Raw genomic sequence first — 17057 nt, 5'->3', positions numbered from 1 at the left:
TTGAGATATTCACTGATCATTACTTTTAAATGGGAACCCTAAATTTTATTACACTATCTTTTCTACCAATTAATTTAAACAACTTTTGTCTGAAACATTTTTTATTTGCCTAATAGTTTTTGGAATATTTAAAGAAAACTTGATAACTGTTTCAATATTTAACTCGTTAACGATATCTTGTTAACTATTTGTCGGAAGAAAAAGTAGTACTAGACTTTCCTACTCTATTTGGTCTCAAGAATATATTATCACAGTAGCACCCTGATTTTTGTTAATTTGATGATTTTGAAATTTCCAAACGTCAGTAAGTTAACAAAAATCAGGACGCTATTATAACAATATATTCTTGAGATTAAATAGAGCAGGAAAGTCTAGCACCAATTTTTTTTCCAACAAATAACAAGATAAATGGTGAGTTAAATATTGAGAAAGTTATAAAGTTTTCCTTAAATATCTCAAAAAATATTAGGCAAATAAAAAAATGTTTTCAGACAGAAGTTGTTTAAATTAATTGGTAGAAAAAGACGGTGTAATAAAAAATTGGGGTTTTCATTTAAGAAAAGTAATGATGAGTGAATATCTCAAAAGTGGTGCCATTTGTTAACAAAATGGTAGTTGAGAAGGAAAGTCAAGTACCGTTTTGCAAAAATTGCAATAGTTATTAAGTTATCAAAAATTGAAAATAACCACATCTAGAAACTTTTTTAATTGATAACTTGAAAATTTGCATACTTATTTGTGAAATGGTAAAAGACTTTTTTGTTTAGAATAATCTAATCTACATTTATATGACAGCTATTATGCCTAATGACAGGATCAAGATTCAGGGTTCAAAATTTAATATATTCATATCTATCATTAGACAACATTAGATGGCAATAGCTGTCATATAATTGTAGATTAGGTAATTTTGAACAAAAAAATCCTTTATCATTTTGCAAATAAGTACACAAATTTTCAAGTTATCAAATAAGAGCCTCTAGATGTGGTCATTTTCAATCATAAATAACTTAAGAACTATTGCGATTTTTGCAAAATGGTACATGACTTTTTTTCAGTTTGATCTGATTAATCTTCACAATTTTTTGTTTCCAAGAGTTCCCAAGCACTCTGTATACATAAAAATATTAAATTATACTTTTTATACACACACACATACGAGATAGAATTTAATTGAACTTATTTTTATTGAATTTTATTTTTATTAAACAGATAAATTATAAACAAAATATATCAGGTACAAACTTAAAATATACATAAAAGACAATACGCAGAAAAAAATTATCGAACTTAAACCGGAAACTGGTGACCACGTGAGCAATTGTACTATAATGGCTGACTTCGCGATTCACTTATCAATGTTCCAACTTCACAGTTGTGTGCGGCTTTTGTTTGCGCTGAAGTTCGTCCCTAGTGAATTTGTTGTTGCCGTTGTTGACTCAGTTGCAGTAGATTGCTCCGAAAAAAGAGAATTCGTTAAGTGAGCGTATCATTTCATCATTTTGCTAAAGAATTGGCAAGTTCATCAGTAAGATGAGATTTCTACAGATTAATTTCGGCGATAGCAAACATCTTTTTCAACGTCTCTAACTAGGTTAAGTTGCCTAGTTGCATTGGAAGTTTTGTAACAGCGCGAAGCGGTTCGAATTTGATTTCAAGAAGTTGACAAATCTAGGAGTTAACAATTATGGGCTCACTAAACCTTGTTTGCCCAATGTGTTGCGGTGAAACCTTTAATAATCCTCAATCGTTGAAATATCACTTGTTAAGTATAACGGACAATCTTTATTGCCCTGGCTGTTCGCAGCGTTCTGATTCTGTGGTTGCACTCATCCAACATTTAGACAAATGTCAGCAAGGTTTGCAGCGCAAAATAAAATCTGAAGTTTTGATGGATAAAGCTCGAAAAGTCAGCAAAGAGTCAGAAAATAAAGGAAATATCCTAGCGGTTCGTAGAGAAAAAGCAAACAAATTTTGAAATAAAAACATCTGAAATTAAAAACCTTAATGTCTTGAAAAGTAATCTTAAATTTAATATTCTGAGTCCTAAAGAGAATATAAGAATAAAATCTTAAATATGTATAAAAGGTTATTTTAAAAGTTTATAAAAGTAAATTGTTGCTATTATTTTAAATAAACATTTTCTAACCTTAAGTTTACATAATTAACTAATTTGAGATAATTTTAAAGTTTTATCATGTATATAATATTAAAAGTAATTGCTAATTTACTTATACTAATTATATTTTGTAACTGCAATAGTTAATTTTTCAGGATATTAAAGTACAGCAGATCAATCGAAGCTTTTTAGCGACTGTGAATGATACTGGAATTGTAATAGTTGGTGATCCGCAAACAATACAAGTGGATGAGAATGGTTTGTAGAATTGCTGTTTTGTTATATAAAATTCTAAAAATCTAAATATTTCTAATATAAATATTAGGAGAGATTAAAGTTGTAGAAAAGCTGGACTTGGATGAAATACAACCAGGTCAAAACTCCCTGGATTTCAAGATGTCTGAAAGTTTTTGTGGTATTAGTGGTGAAAAACAAAGAAGACCACAATCATCTCAGGGATTAGTGGCTATTCCTATATCGAGCTGTATTGCAGAACGTAAAGAAGCATCATTAGACAAGAGTGTGATTGCTGTATTATCAGAAAATTCTGAGCTTGTGGATGGTGACATTACAACCTTCATTGATGTTGATCATATAAATGACATGGGAGAGTTGAATGAAGCTGATCTTCTACGTGTTAAACAAGAATTGTGTGAGGTAAAGATTTGGACTAGTTAACTTATAAATAATATACTTTTTTTATGCAGAAACAATATGGGATTTTATGAAATTCATTTGTCTTTCATATATTTATAGTTTTTATAATATGTAATATTGTTGTTTCTTCCATAGATGGAATCAGATGCTGTATATAGCTGTACCAGCTGTGACATGAGTTTTAATTCTGTCTTGGAACACATTAAGCAATTTCATGATGGTCAAGAAGTTCTATTAGAAATGGCAGAACAATTGGATGATCTGGCGACGACAGTACCCGTAAGTTCGATGTCTACGTTACCTGAAAGTTCAGAAAATATGGATAATACACGGCAAAGACAAACTATGAATACACTACGCACAGAAGAGTGCATTGATAGCGAAGGTAGGCTGTATACTAGGAAAGTAGTACAAATTGAGAGATTTTGGGACCGAACGCCGATTCAGGTTGCGACGTCGCAATCATCGAAGGCTCCAATGATTGAGAAATTCTTCTCAAATGTTGAAGGCATTAAGGTGCGATTTACGCTTGATTACTGGAAGAAAATTTTCGCCTAAAATATTGAATAAGGATTAGTGTATGATGCTGCGCAGGTACGGGAAAAACGCCTGGCGGCTGCACCATTGCGAATGTACAAATGCAATCAATGTTCGCAACAGTTTTCCAAATTAGGAAACTTTCGTGTACATGCCTGTTTACATGGTAACAATCGCTGCGACCATTGCGATCAAAGCTTTGCAACCCCTAAGGCCTTACAACTCCATACAAAGGTACATGAAAATCGAGTCGATTCCGGGCAGAAAACATTTATTTGTACAACGTGTGGCACTGAATTCTGCTCTCATAAAAGCTTGCGACTGCATTCAAGAATGCATGCTCCTATAAGGGCCAGGCATGTTGACGCACCCGAAGGAACCCCTACGGCGACTTTTACTTGCCTCGAATGCGGTAATAAAACGACTTGATCATATTTATCCAAGTAATCCTTTCAGAGTTCCTTGAATATCTAAATTAATTTAAATATTGATATTTTATAGGTAAGACTTTATCTGAATCATACAAAGACGCGCACATGGCGCTGCACACAGGTGATTCAGTAACGTGTGCTGTCTGTAACAGAAAATTTGATTCCTCGGACAGTTTAGCGATGCACGCAGCAGTACATACTGATCTAGTGCCCCCACAATCACCTACTCCATGTGTTTCGATTTCAACCTCAACTGCTGAAGAGATAGTACCAATCGCAGAGACAACGTTAACAACAGCGACAACTACAATGACAGTTACAACAATAACAACTACAACAGCGACGAGTGCGATAGCGACGATGGAGACTAGTGAAAGTCAAAAACCTTATCAATGTCAGCACTGTGGTCGTAGATTTACTAGACCTCATGAAAAGGTCAAGCATGAACGAATTCACACTGGAGAGAAGCCACACGCCTGTGAGGTAGGTGGATATCATTTTTTGTATTATCAGCTTTTGCTAAATATCAAATGACATGATTGAGAAGCGACCGCATAATTTGAAATTTTTATTTATAAAACAGATTTTAATATCTTGGTCTGTTCAAAAAAATATTAAAATATTATGATAAATTTGAATATATAAGAAAGGAGAAGTAAAAATTAAGAAATTCCTAACAGTTTGGGAAATATGCAATTGGTACAGTAGCAAGTTTTAAATATGGAGGCATAAAGTTATGAGATATGCATGACTATCTGATCTCTCTCTCCCCCCCTCTTCTCCCTGTCTCCTCCTTCCCTCTCCCTTTCCTTATTTCTCTCCTTCCCTTTCCCTTTTTCACTCCTCCCTTTTTCTCTTTTCCTTCTCTGTCCCCTTTCTTCCCTCCCCTTTCTTCTCTCTCTCTCTCTTCTTCCTCTTCCTCTCTCCTCTCCTCTTTCTCTTGTCTGTCTCGTTTATTAATGTATTCATTAATTTTTAGAAATTCTCTTTTTATCGATAATTATTATATTACATATGCGATTAAGAAGAAAAAAGAATAAAGAAAACAATGGTCTCTATCTGCTGGTAGGTCTGTGGCAAGACTTTCCGCGTATCCTATTGCCTGACTTTACATATGCGTACGCACACGGGTGTGCGACCTTATACATGTCAACACTGTGGTAAACGTTTCAAGGCTTCCTCCGTTTATAATCATCATATGCTGACGCATGGTGACACACGTGCTTATACGTGTCCGTACTGCCCAAAGACATTCAAGACACGTGTGCAACTCGCTGGTCACAAGAATAGTCACACTAAACCGTTTCGATGTACCGAGTGCTCGCGACCATTCGCGTCGCTCTATGCTGCCCGGTCGCATATTCAGACGCATAAAAAAGATAACAACCTCAAATATAGTTGTTATATATGTGGCGCATCGTATGGTCGAGCATTTGCTCTTAAAGATCATTTGAAGCACCATGGTCAGGATGTCCTAGCGCCACCAGAGCCAGCGCGGGAAGAAGTGCATGAGGGTTTCTTCTTCGGTGAGGATATACTCGAGGGTGATAAGCGCATACGTGATCGCCTTGGAGTTCCATCGTCTACGCTCGCTATTAAACCTACTTCTATGGACGACGCTGTTTGAAATCGATCATTGCAATGTGATTCTAGTCGAATTATAGCGCCTGATTATTTGTGTAGATCGAAAAATCTGCACAGATATTCCAAATACTGTGATCGCGCAGATATTGGCCTTGTATTGAATCCTTTATTAAAGGCCTAAGCCTTTATATGTCTGCGCTATTATATGTTAGTATTATAGCAAGTTTTCTACCAAAACTCATAGTTAATTATACGTAATCATTGTTAATTCGTTCATAAAGTTGAGTCATTTGTATTTTTTGAATAACGTTTGCTAAATAGCTGTTTTGGGCAAATATACCTTGAATTAAAACTACAAAGGTTCATCGCCAGAAATATTTAACATACGAGTATTACAAATGTTATAGTATTTTAATTGACGTTGGATATAATTATGCAATATGGAATTAAGTTCAAAAACCAGTTTTTTAGTTATAACTTAAAAGAAAAAATAAAAAGTAAAATATTTGGGTATTAATTCTGATAGTACCCTCTTTCAGATAATAATATATAACAGTTATATTGTTCAACTGTTATTAACTGTTAGTAACGAACAACATATTGTTAAGCATATTTTACAACATGGAATAGGAAAAATCAGAAATTACAGAGTTCCATATTGCATAACATCCATTTCTATCCAAAATCAAATTATTGACAGTTCATAATTCAGTTAGTGAAATTTGCTATTAATATAATTTAAATTTCAAACTTTAAATATATATGTATGAGTACGTGCGCACGTATGCGTACGTGCGCGCTTTTCATGGCATATAAAAGATATATTATTTATTTATAAGTATATTCTACATTATATATATTTAAGTGTCAGATTGTATTTGAAATATGCTCTCTCTCTCCCCTCCTCTCTCTCTCTCCTCCCCTCTCTCCCTCCCCCCTCTCTCTCTCCTCCCCCTCTCTCCCTCCCCCCTCCCCCCCTCTCTCTCTCCCCCCTCTCTCTCTCTCTCTCTCTCTCTCCTCCTCTCCCCCTCTCTTTCTTCCTCTCCTTATTTCTCTCTTTATTCTTCCTTATATCCATTTTATATGTAATAAGTATTTGATTAGAAGAGTTATTAATTATTTGAAGTTTTAGCAATAAAAACGAATTTTTCTATACAGAGTGTTTACAGAAATAAGTGTTTAAACTTTAAGAGCATATTCTACTCACTGTAAAAATGAAAAAGGTAAGAATGAAAGGTCATATAAACATAGCTCCGGGAACGCTTCCTTTTAGAGTTATAAGCATTTTATATTTACAACAGACATGTTTCGCATCGACGTATCAGACATTATCCTTTATTCATTTTCTGTTAGAAGTAAATAATTTAGCAGATAGATATATTTGAAATTAGAATAAATCTTTACATAAGCGTTTAAGAGTTAAAAATTAAGATAATATCAAGATAATAGCTAAGTTCTTACAAACGTCTGTTATAAATAGAAAATGTTTACAACTTGGAAAAGAAACGTTTCAGGACCCAGTTTATACGAGATGTTTTAAAAATATCGGAACCCCCGGATAACTTTGCAGGATCAAGTTTTCATGAAAAACTTTAAATACAAAAGTTGTAGAAAATCGAGTAACAGACTTGATGGTGACCTTGAATTTAACCTTGGCCATGACCTTCAAGATCATTTGGAGGTCAACTTGCATTTTTTAAATGGGAACCCTTATTTTTTATACCAATTTTTTTCCACCAGTTTTTTTCTACCAATTAATTTGAACAACTTTTGTCTAAAACATTTTTTTATTTGCCTAATATTTTTTGAGATATTTGAGGAAAGCTTAATAACTTTTTCAATATTTAACTTACGATATCTCGTTAACTATTTATCGGAAAATATAATGGTATTAGACTTTCTTGCTTTATTTAGTCTCAAGAAAATATTGTTACAATAGCGCCTTGACTTTTGTTAACTTTTCCTTGTTAACTGATTTTTGGAAATTTCAAAATCATCAAATGAACAAAAATCGTGGCACTATTGTAACAATATATTCTTGAGACTAAATAAAGTAAGAAAGTCTAATATCACTTTTTCTTCCGACAAATAGTTAGCGACATATCGTAAGTTAAATATTGAAAAAGTTATCAAGTTTTCCTCAAACATCTCAAAAAATATTAGGCAAATAAAAAAATGTTTTAAACAAAAGTTGTTCAAATTAATTGGTAGAAAAAAATAGTATAATAAAAAATAAAAGTTTCCATTTTAAAAAACGCAAGTTCATTTCTAAATGACCTTGAAGGTCATGGCCAAAGTCAAACTCAAGGTCACCATCAAGTCCGTTATTCGATTTTCTACAACTTTTGTATTTAAAGTTTTTCATAAAAACTTAATCCTGCAAAGTTATCCGGGGGTTCCAGTATTTTTAAGACACCTCATATGACTTTTTTCCATCCTTGCAATGAATAGAATATGCTTTAAAAGTTGCCCATCTATTTCTGAAATACCATGTATAACAAGATACACGTACGCTTACGCTAGCGCGTATCTTGCAGCTATTAAATATATTTAATTAATTATAAGATATTGTATAATTATATACACTTAATTTATTATTCTAAGTAATCATGTTCAGAGTTTGTGTTATTTTTAATGTTTCTGGAAATCAAAATTTTTTCTAGAATTTTATTCCCATTAGAATTGTTTTAAGTTAAATGCGATTTTTCAGTTTCGATTATTCATAATTTTATTCAAATGTTTTGAGAAGAAATTACAATAATAAATAATGTTACTTTGTTACTTTCTCACCATTTTATTGATTAACTAAACTCTTATCCATAAAAAAATTGTGAATTGGATTGTTATTTCTGTTATTAATTAGTTTTCTATATTCAATTCCGCAGATACCTCATCATCGATGCAGGGTGATTTAAAACTACTTGCTATCCTTGAAATGACATTCTTCAACGAATTTTGCGATGATTTTTCGTTACAAAATGTTATCTGAAGCTTAGTTTTTGAGTTGTAAAAATGAATAGTTTGTTTATTAAGTCAAGTACAGGAAATAGACAGGTACGATACAACTCACTGTTAAACATAGACGCTACAATAAACATAGTTGAATGTATAATGCGATGAGCTTATCAACCCAATCTGCAACCTATCAGCATTGCTGATATATTGCTGAAATACTGCTTGCCGAGTGAGAATGCATGTAATAACATTGTACACATTATTTTTATAATTTCCGTTAATCATATCGAGTGCCGCAAGGGGGGTCTGCGAGACCGTGTTTCTCTCCTCAAACGCGTACGATTAAAAGTAAAACGCAATAGTTGATGATAATGTTTTCCGGCATGAACGGATTAATATCGTCAAGTAGCAAGGATTAATGGGGAATGAAGTACTTTAAACTATCTAATATATTTAATTAATTATATAAAATTATTAAATTATATAAAATTTTATAGAATTAAATTAGTTATAATTAAAAATGAAGTGTTTCGACGTTTAAAGATAAAATATTTTATTATGTGAACATTCCCAAACTGGAAAATAAACTTTGGAAATTCTAATGAGGAAAACGGAAAATAAAAATAAATTAATCATAATTTGAAAAGCATAAGATATTTTTACTTTTAAGAAAATCGACAAATTTGTATTTCTTTGTAAAGAATATTTATCTTGAGAATGCCATTTTTACTACTTTTTAACGCATGTTCGTTCCCGTAATATTAAAAGTTTAATTTTTAATTTTACATTCAGTTCAGTCGTGAGTTATAGACTTTCCTTCCTCCTTATGACGGGCAAAATTAAAAAGAACAGAGGTTAACACTTCGTCGGTCGTAGTCTAACAGAAATTATAAAAATACTATGTTATTACGTGCATCTATGAGTTCACCGCATTAGGCATTCAACGTAAACGCCTGCATCTTAATGTATGTGAAGTTAGACCCCACATTTTCAAATTTTCTATTTTCGTTAATTGTGCTGAATTATGCTACGTTTGTATTGTATTGTGCCGCAAAGCGCAACTCAATAGTTCAAAGCGTATTCGAGGAATTTAAAGAAAACGAATATCAGATAGTCCCCACTTTTCCGAATTCTATATTTTCATTAATTGTGCTGAATTATGCTACGTTTGTGCTGTATTGCGCCGCAAACGCGAGACCGATAACTTCAATAACATTTGAGAAAAAATAACGAAAAGGATGAATTGCAATAAGGCCGTTTTTTGGTCCTTCATCAAATAACACGATACTCCGTGATTTTATTGTTCATGATGGGACTCATCAATACCCCAAATGGTTTCCTGAACAAACAAGTAGTTATTGTAAAATGACAGTTTGAAAATTTGCATTTTACATGGGATTAACGCTATTGACGTGTTTGGCAGTTTATTTAACTATCTTCTAAGGCGTCTGTTAGCTATGCTAAGTCCTCAGATCACACGGACGTCCAGTGGACGTTCGAATTTGGACTTCGGGATGTCCATAAGACGTCCAAAAAAATCCAACGGACGTTTATAAGACATCCATAGGATGTCCGTTTTTCACAATTCTGGACGTTCATAGAATATCCAAACCAAGGATCTAAAGTGGACATCATTTTCAATTCTCCACTATTCATAATTATTAGCAAAATAAACATTCAAAAATACGTAAAAGAAAGGTTTATCAACAACAATAAAATTCTGAAATGCAAAATATATTATTTATTTTTATATCAATATATAAAATTTAATTTCAAAATTATTAAATTAACAAAAGTTAGGGCACTATTATAGTAATATATTCTTGATAGTGAATAAAGCAAAAAAGTCTAATACTATTTTATCTTTCGACGAATAGTTAACGAGATATCGTAAGTTAAATGTTTGAAAAGTTACCAAATTTTCCTTAAATATTTCAAAAAGTATTAGGCAAATAAAAAATGTTTCAAACATAAGTTGTTAAAATTAATTGGTAGAAAGAGAAGATATAATAAAAAATTGGGCTTTCTATTTTAAAAAATTAAGTTGATTTTCAACTGACCTTGAAAATGCCCTCCAAATAAAAAACCTGATAATGCCATTTTCTTTTCCCTTCGAAATCATGCAACACCTATTTTAGCTTTTTTTAATATCTTTCATAATTTTCGGGATTTTTTACTTGTTACATTTTAAATTTAGCACCCTATATATATCAATATATCCTAATATATACAAACGAAATCTAAACAAGCCTTAAAGTACACTTAGTGTGCATTAGTGCAAGCAATCAAATTCACTATAAAAATTTTTGAATAATGACCATTGACGTTCAACATTGGACATCCTATGGATGTCCTAATATGGACGTTTTGATGAGTCCAAAATCGGATATACGATGGATGTCCATTTCACATTCATGGACGTGCGGACGTAAAATGGACATAAAATGGACGTCCCTAAGACATCTTGTGCTATCTGGGTCTTTCATCATACTTTCCTAAAAATTATCTCAGGGTATCATATTTAAAATATAAAATCCTCAAACAAATGCATCTATGGGAAGAAGGTGATCTAACACTTTGAAGTGAGTAGTAGCGCGGTATTCGTGTACCACAGTCACATATAAAGATACTTACCTTACTGAAAATCTTTAGGCGATTCTTCAGGTGATCTTCTAATTGATTTTTTGTGTGATATATTACTTTTTCTTATGACTTGATTATTTTTCACCTGATTTTCACCTGATCACATTATTTTTTTATCACTTGATTAGTTATTTTGAATGACACCTCTAACAAGGAATAAGATGATAAATCATAGGTAGGAAAAAGACAGGTAACAAAGTAAAATGATGTTATTTTAAAATGTCAGGTAAAAAATCATCTAAAAAATCACCTGGGGGTGAATTGTGTATCACTAAACCTAGTGAAAATGACAAAAGTGAGTATTCACTAGATTGTGTAACTTTCATATATAGTGAAAATGCGAAATATTTCCCGTGAAATTATTCGACAACAAATTTTGTGTCGAATTATGACAATTATGTCGATATTTATATTTTAAGCAGTGTTTTTCACTAGTTTGCTTTGCTATATCATATCCTTGCTTTCCAACAAGGGACACTGTTACACAAAAGCGTTTTATTAGCTATATATTATCTAAAATATCATTCGAGATGTGGTGCATTCCGATATTCAATGCCAGTACTGAAAATCTATAGTATACGTGACACAAACTATGTATTTTCAGTACTGGCAGTGAATATCAAAACGCAGCCAATATATGGCCCACAAAATGCCTTTGTGTATAACACCCCAGTAAGCAAAATGCTAGCAGAGTGCGCGCAGATTGACGCCAATTTCGATCAGATTTCCACATCAAAACCATAGTCATCTGTGGGTAACGCGACAGTTTCCCGAAAAATGGCGGAGACAAGGTTGGTATCAAGGAAAACTTCTAGACGACATAGTTTTAATTCCTAAAGGTTAGTAATATTGTTTAAGTGGTAAGCTGGTAGGGCAAGAGCACAGGCTTTTGCATAACGCATAATACACAGCGCATAAGAGAATAAACCAATTAGTTTTCTTCATTTCTCTTAGGATAGAAATGAAGAACTCTGATTGGTTGATTTTCTTATACGTTGTGTATTATGCGTTATGCAGAAATCTGTGTTCTGGCCCTTAGTTTGCGCAAACATTTTGACAGATGTACGCACGTGTGTCACAAATATCATGTATCGTCAAATTATAAATGTAAAATACTTTATAATATTAAATAAAAATGACATAAGTGAAAACATAAAGTGCGTATAACAAAATAAATGAGACGAGTGAGAACATAAAGTCAATAAGGTAAAAAACATAATAAATAAATATATATATATATACAGGGTGGACCATTTTAACCTTTAATGGAGAATAACTCGACCGGTGAGCGAAATAATGAAAAAAGTTTCATACAAAAGTTGTTGGACAAGGAAGGGGACGTATGACCATATCCTTGAATTTGACCCTGACTTTGACCTTAGGGGTTATTTGAAGGTCAAATAACATTTTTTAAATAGAATTGCCTACTTTCGACCCCGAATTTGGAAAGAGCGGGAAATTATAGAATAGGATATGGTATGATCGATAAGATCAAATGTTATGTTTTGAGGTCATTTCAAAGTCAAAAGGAACTTGTACGTGTATTCATGCGAAAATCGTATCTGTATACGGGGATTTCTAAATTATCTTCTACACTTAGCATTACCCAGAGACAACGACGTGGACGTGGTAGAATTCTGCCTCTTTCGGAGTGCTTGTTTAGAGTGAGTCCCCTTGCCTCTCACTATGCATACTTTGCTATTGTTAATCTAGCTATTCAAAAGATTTTCGAAAGTTGCACCGTTAGCAATTATGCAATAATTGAGCCTTCTTTGGAAATGGGCCACTGTGCTGAGCAAGACATTTCGTGGAATCGCTTCACAAGCTCGTCTTATGTGATTTTCCATATCTTCTCTTGTTGTTGGTTCTTCTTTGAAAACAACTTCTTTCAAATAGCCCCAGAGATAAAAATCGAGTGACGTCAAATCAGGAGAACGAGGAGGCCATACAATCGGACCCTCTCGATCAATCCATCGGTTCGGGTACCTTTCATCTAAAAACCTCCTGACTCCTGACTATACGTGCAAAGTGCGGTGGTGCACCATCCTGTTGGAAGAACATCCTTCGCCTGGTTTCCAAGTCTACGTTCTCCAACAAATGAGGCAATTGGTCTGTGAGTAAATCGAGGTACGTATTTGCATTCACAGTACGTTCGAAAAAGAATGGACCGACCAAGTATACATTAACAATCCCGCACCAGACATTGAGGCTCCAGCGATGTTGATTGTCAATCGCTCTATGCCAGTGCGGATTGGTATCGGACCAATAATGGCAATTATGCCGGTTCAACTCCCCTGTGTTCTTGAACGTCACTTCATCGGAAAACATTACAAATCTAAAAAAAAGGGTCTCGATCGATCTGCTGTAAGGCCCACCGGCAGAACTCGAGGCGTCGATCAAAATCGGCAGGTAATAATGTTTGGGTCAAAGTGATATGATAAGCATGGTACTTCCGAGCCTTCAAAATCCGCAAGATTGTGGACTTCGGTATTCCTGTGGATACCTCCAGTCTACGGCTCGAAATATGAGGATCGAGATAGACCGATGCCAAAATAGTCAGCACTCGAACGTCATTCTCGTCATATTCGTGATGACGACGTTGACGTGTCATTTGCCCAGTACGTGCCCTCGTGGTCAAATTTCTGATCGTCACGTTACACGGATGTCGTCTCCTCGGAAAGCGCTGAGCGTAAAGTGCTGCGGCATTCACATAGACACCTCGACATTCTCCTAAAATATAAATCATATCAATGATCTCATTGAGTGTATAATCTCCCATTTTAATCACACCAGATCTCTGCTTATTAATACTAAGAGACAAGATGTATGATAATAATTGAGTTTTATCTCAATGAACAATATTTATTATACTAGCTTTATAATAATTATTGTTATAATTATTATTATCAATATTATTTTTGGGCGGATAATGATAATAATAACAATGATAACACTATTTTGTATTCTCAGCGAATAATTCCTTACGAGTGAAAAATGTGAGCATTACTCGGAAGCGACGTGGACATATTGTCTTTCTCTGCGTGCTCCTACCGGCCACATGTGAATGCCGCAGCACTTTACGCTCAGCGCTTTCCGAGGAGATGACATCCGTGTAACATGACGATCAGAAATTTGACCACGAGGGCACGTACTGGGCAAATGACACGTCAACGTCGTCATCACGAATATGACGAGAATGACGTTCGAGTGCTGACTATTTTGGCATCGGTCTATCTCGATTCTCATATTTCGAGCCGTAGACTGGAGGTATCCACAGGAATACCGAAGTCCACAATCTTGCGGATTTTGAAGACTCGGAAGTACCATGCTTATCATATCACTTTGACCCAAACATTATTACCTGCCGATTCTGATCGACGCCTCGAGTTCTGCCGGTGGGTCTTACAACAGATCGATCGGGACCCTAATTTTTTTAGATTTGTGATGTTTTCCGATGAAGTGACGTTCAAGAACACAGGGGAGTTGAACCGGCATAATTGCCATTATTGGTCCGATACCAATCCGCACTGGCATAGAGCGATTGACAATCAACATCGCTGGAGCCTCAATGTCTGGTGCGGGATTGTTAATGGATACTTGGTCGGTCCATTCTTTTTCGAACGTACTGTGAATGCAAATACGTACCTCGATTTGCTCACAGACCAATTGCCTCATTTGTTGGAGAACGTAGACTTAGAAACCAGGCGAAGGATGTTCTTCCAACAGAATAGTGCACCACCGCACTTTGCACGTATAGTCAGGAGGTTTTTAGATGAAAGGTACCCGAACCGATGGATTGGTCGAGAGGGTCCGATTGCATGGCCTCCTCGTTCTCCTGATTTGACGTCACTCGATTTTTATCTCTGGGGCTATTTGAAAGAAGTTGTTTTCAAAGAAGAACCAACAACAAGAGAAGATATGGAAAATCGCATAAGACGAGCTTGTGAAGCGATTCCACGAAATGTCTTGCTCAGCACAGTGGCCCATTTCCAAAGAAGGCTCAATTATTGCATAAATGCTAACGGTGCAACTTTCGAAAACCTTTTGAATAGCTAGATTAATAATAGCAAAGTATGCATAGTGAGAGGCAAGGGGACTCACTCTAAACAAGCACCCCGAAAGAGGCAGAATTCTACCACGTCCACGTCGTTATCTCTGAGTAATGCTAAGTGTAGAAGATAATTTAGAAATCCCCGTATACAGATACGATTTTCGCATGAATACACGTACAAGTTCCTTTTGACTTTGAAATGACCTCAAAACATGACATTTGATCTTATCGATCATACCATATCCTATTCTAAAATTTCCCGCTCTTTCCAAATCCGGGGTCGAAAATAGGCAATTCCATTTAAAAAATGTTATTTGACCTTCAAATAACCCCTAAGGTCAAAGTCAAGGTCAAATTCAAGGATATGGTCATACGTCCCCCTCCTTGTCCAACAACTTTTGTATGAAACTTTTTTCATTATTTCGCTCACCGGTCGAGTTATTCTCCATTAAAGGTTAAAATGGTCCACCCTGTATATAAATATATATACGTGTGTACATGCATATATATGTATATGTGTAACTAGATAAATAATTATTAAATGTAAATAAATAATTTAAGTTTTTCAGTGTTTTAGCATGCTTCAGTAAATTATTGGTCATGGTTGTGACTTAGTTCTTCGCATTGGCATAAATTTTCCACTATTGCAATAAAGAAATACATATCAGATAAGTAATTAATATTCACATAAAATAAAAGATTAAATATCTATGTATAGTCAGTAATGATAGATGTTGAACCGATTCTTTCTTTCTATTAATTTTTTGTTTCAGCTTCCCAGCTATCCAAGTTCTTGCAGAATATTAATATTAATTACATAAAACAAACAATATAAGTGAGCGACATAATAAAGAACTGAAAGAATGTCCTCGTCAACATTCAATAATCATTACATTTTTAGGTATATTATTAAGCACTTTATTGCATTTATTGCCAGAGTTTATTGCCAGATTTTTAGAACATTCTTACAATTTAATATTATGTATTACAGAAAATTTACACAACATCAGAGAAACGTTCATAACATGATGAGGAATCCAACATTTTGGGCAAGATACGATTTTAATTCCTCCTTAAAAAGAAAAGAAATATTACAAGACATTTGGGCCAAAATTGATGAAAGCAAAGATTTAGATTTATTATTAATTTTGTACGAACTATCAAAATTAATAGGAAAAGAGGAAATAAACGCATAATATAACATGTTCTTACTTTCTATTTTCTTTGTGATCCTTGACTTCTCGTAACTCTTGCATTTTCCATTTATATGATTTTTATTTTTCATTTTACTGTAATTGTCTTCTTTAAGGACCGATCCTCAATTTTTGGGAAAAAGTTCATCATTCTTGACCGTAAATCACAATAACCTTATTTGCAGAGACAAACATAGGCAAAACATCCTGTTTCCTAAAAGATAAGAAGAATATATCAGTCAGTACGCTACATGATAAAGTGATAAAAAAATTTCGAGTATGGCTGTCAAAAGCATTGATGATATGACAATAAACATCAATGTTACAAACCTATTCTTAGTTTGATGTATTAATCTGTCATCACACTGCTAGTAACACATCTTACTCTGATATTTGACGTTAGGATGTGATTTAACTTTTGCTTACTGGGACGCATTCAAGGACAAGTGACCTCAGACTTTGATAATCTTACTTCACAGGAAAGTGGCCTCCAACTATTAATATTCTGCAGGAACTTGGATAGCTGGGAAGCTGAAACAAAAAATTAATCGAAAAAAAGAATCGGTTCAACATCTATCATTACTGACTATACATAGATACTTAATCTTTTATTTTATGTGAATATTAATTACTTATCTGATATACACTCAAATGCAAAAAACCCGGTACACTAAAAATTTGGGAAAAAATTACAAAATTTCAAATGATCATAACTTGGTAAATAATGAAGATACAAATATGCGCAGAAATGCAAAATGAAGCTTGAAACGTCCTTTTTAAGAATATCTGAATGGCAATTATGCTCGGCCACTTCTTTCAAAATGGCGGATGATAAAGTGAGAGGATGCAAAATTGATAATCAAAGGTCCGTGTTTGCGATGGTGCAT

General features: G+C 34.0%; 1 protein-coding gene and 1 long non-coding RNA gene across 3 annotated transcripts; one reads left to right on the top strand and one right to left on the bottom strand.

The window, feature by feature from the left end:
- The first annotated feature begins 1278 nt into the window (after positions 1–1278).
- Positions 1279–6259, top strand: LOC105181465 (zinc finger protein 184). 2 transcript variants are annotated; one of them, XM_011138237.3, is made up of 7 exons: positions 1279–1948; positions 2275–2377; positions 2457–2776; positions 2912–3292; positions 3371–3725; positions 3815–4227; positions 4814–6259. In XM_011138237.3, the coding sequence occupies exons 1-7, from the start codon at positions 1688–1690 to the stop codon at positions 5369–5371; spliced, it is 2391 nt and encodes a 796-aa protein (XP_011136539.1). In that variant the 5' UTR covers positions 1279–1687; the 3' UTR covers positions 5372–6259. The 2 variants fall into 2 exon arrangements, with proteins under 2 accessions (XP_011136539.1, XP_011136538.1); XM_011138236.3 differs by having other exon boundaries at positions 2445–2776.
- Positions 6260–15898: 9639 nt separating this feature from the next.
- Positions 15899–16606, bottom strand: LOC112589005 (uncharacterized). Its single transcript, XR_003113178.1, has 3 exons — positions 16501–16606; positions 16190–16384; positions 15899–16049 (listed from the first exon to the last, which is right to left on the bottom strand). It is a non-coding gene; the product is annotated as an uncharacterized LOC112589005 (long non-coding RNA).
- Positions 16607–17057: the final 451 nt, after the last annotated feature.

This window comes from Harpegnathos saltator, unplaced genomic scaffold, assembly GCF_003227715.2.
Source record: "Harpegnathos saltator strain DR-91 unplaced genomic scaffold, Hsal_v8.6 scaffold109, whole genome shotgun sequence".
NCBI classification, from domain to species: domain Eukaryota; kingdom Metazoa; phylum Arthropoda; class Insecta; order Hymenoptera; family Formicidae; genus Harpegnathos; species Harpegnathos saltator.
Note: the sequence above shows the minus strand (reverse complement) of the source record. Positions and strands in the feature narration are given on the sequence as shown.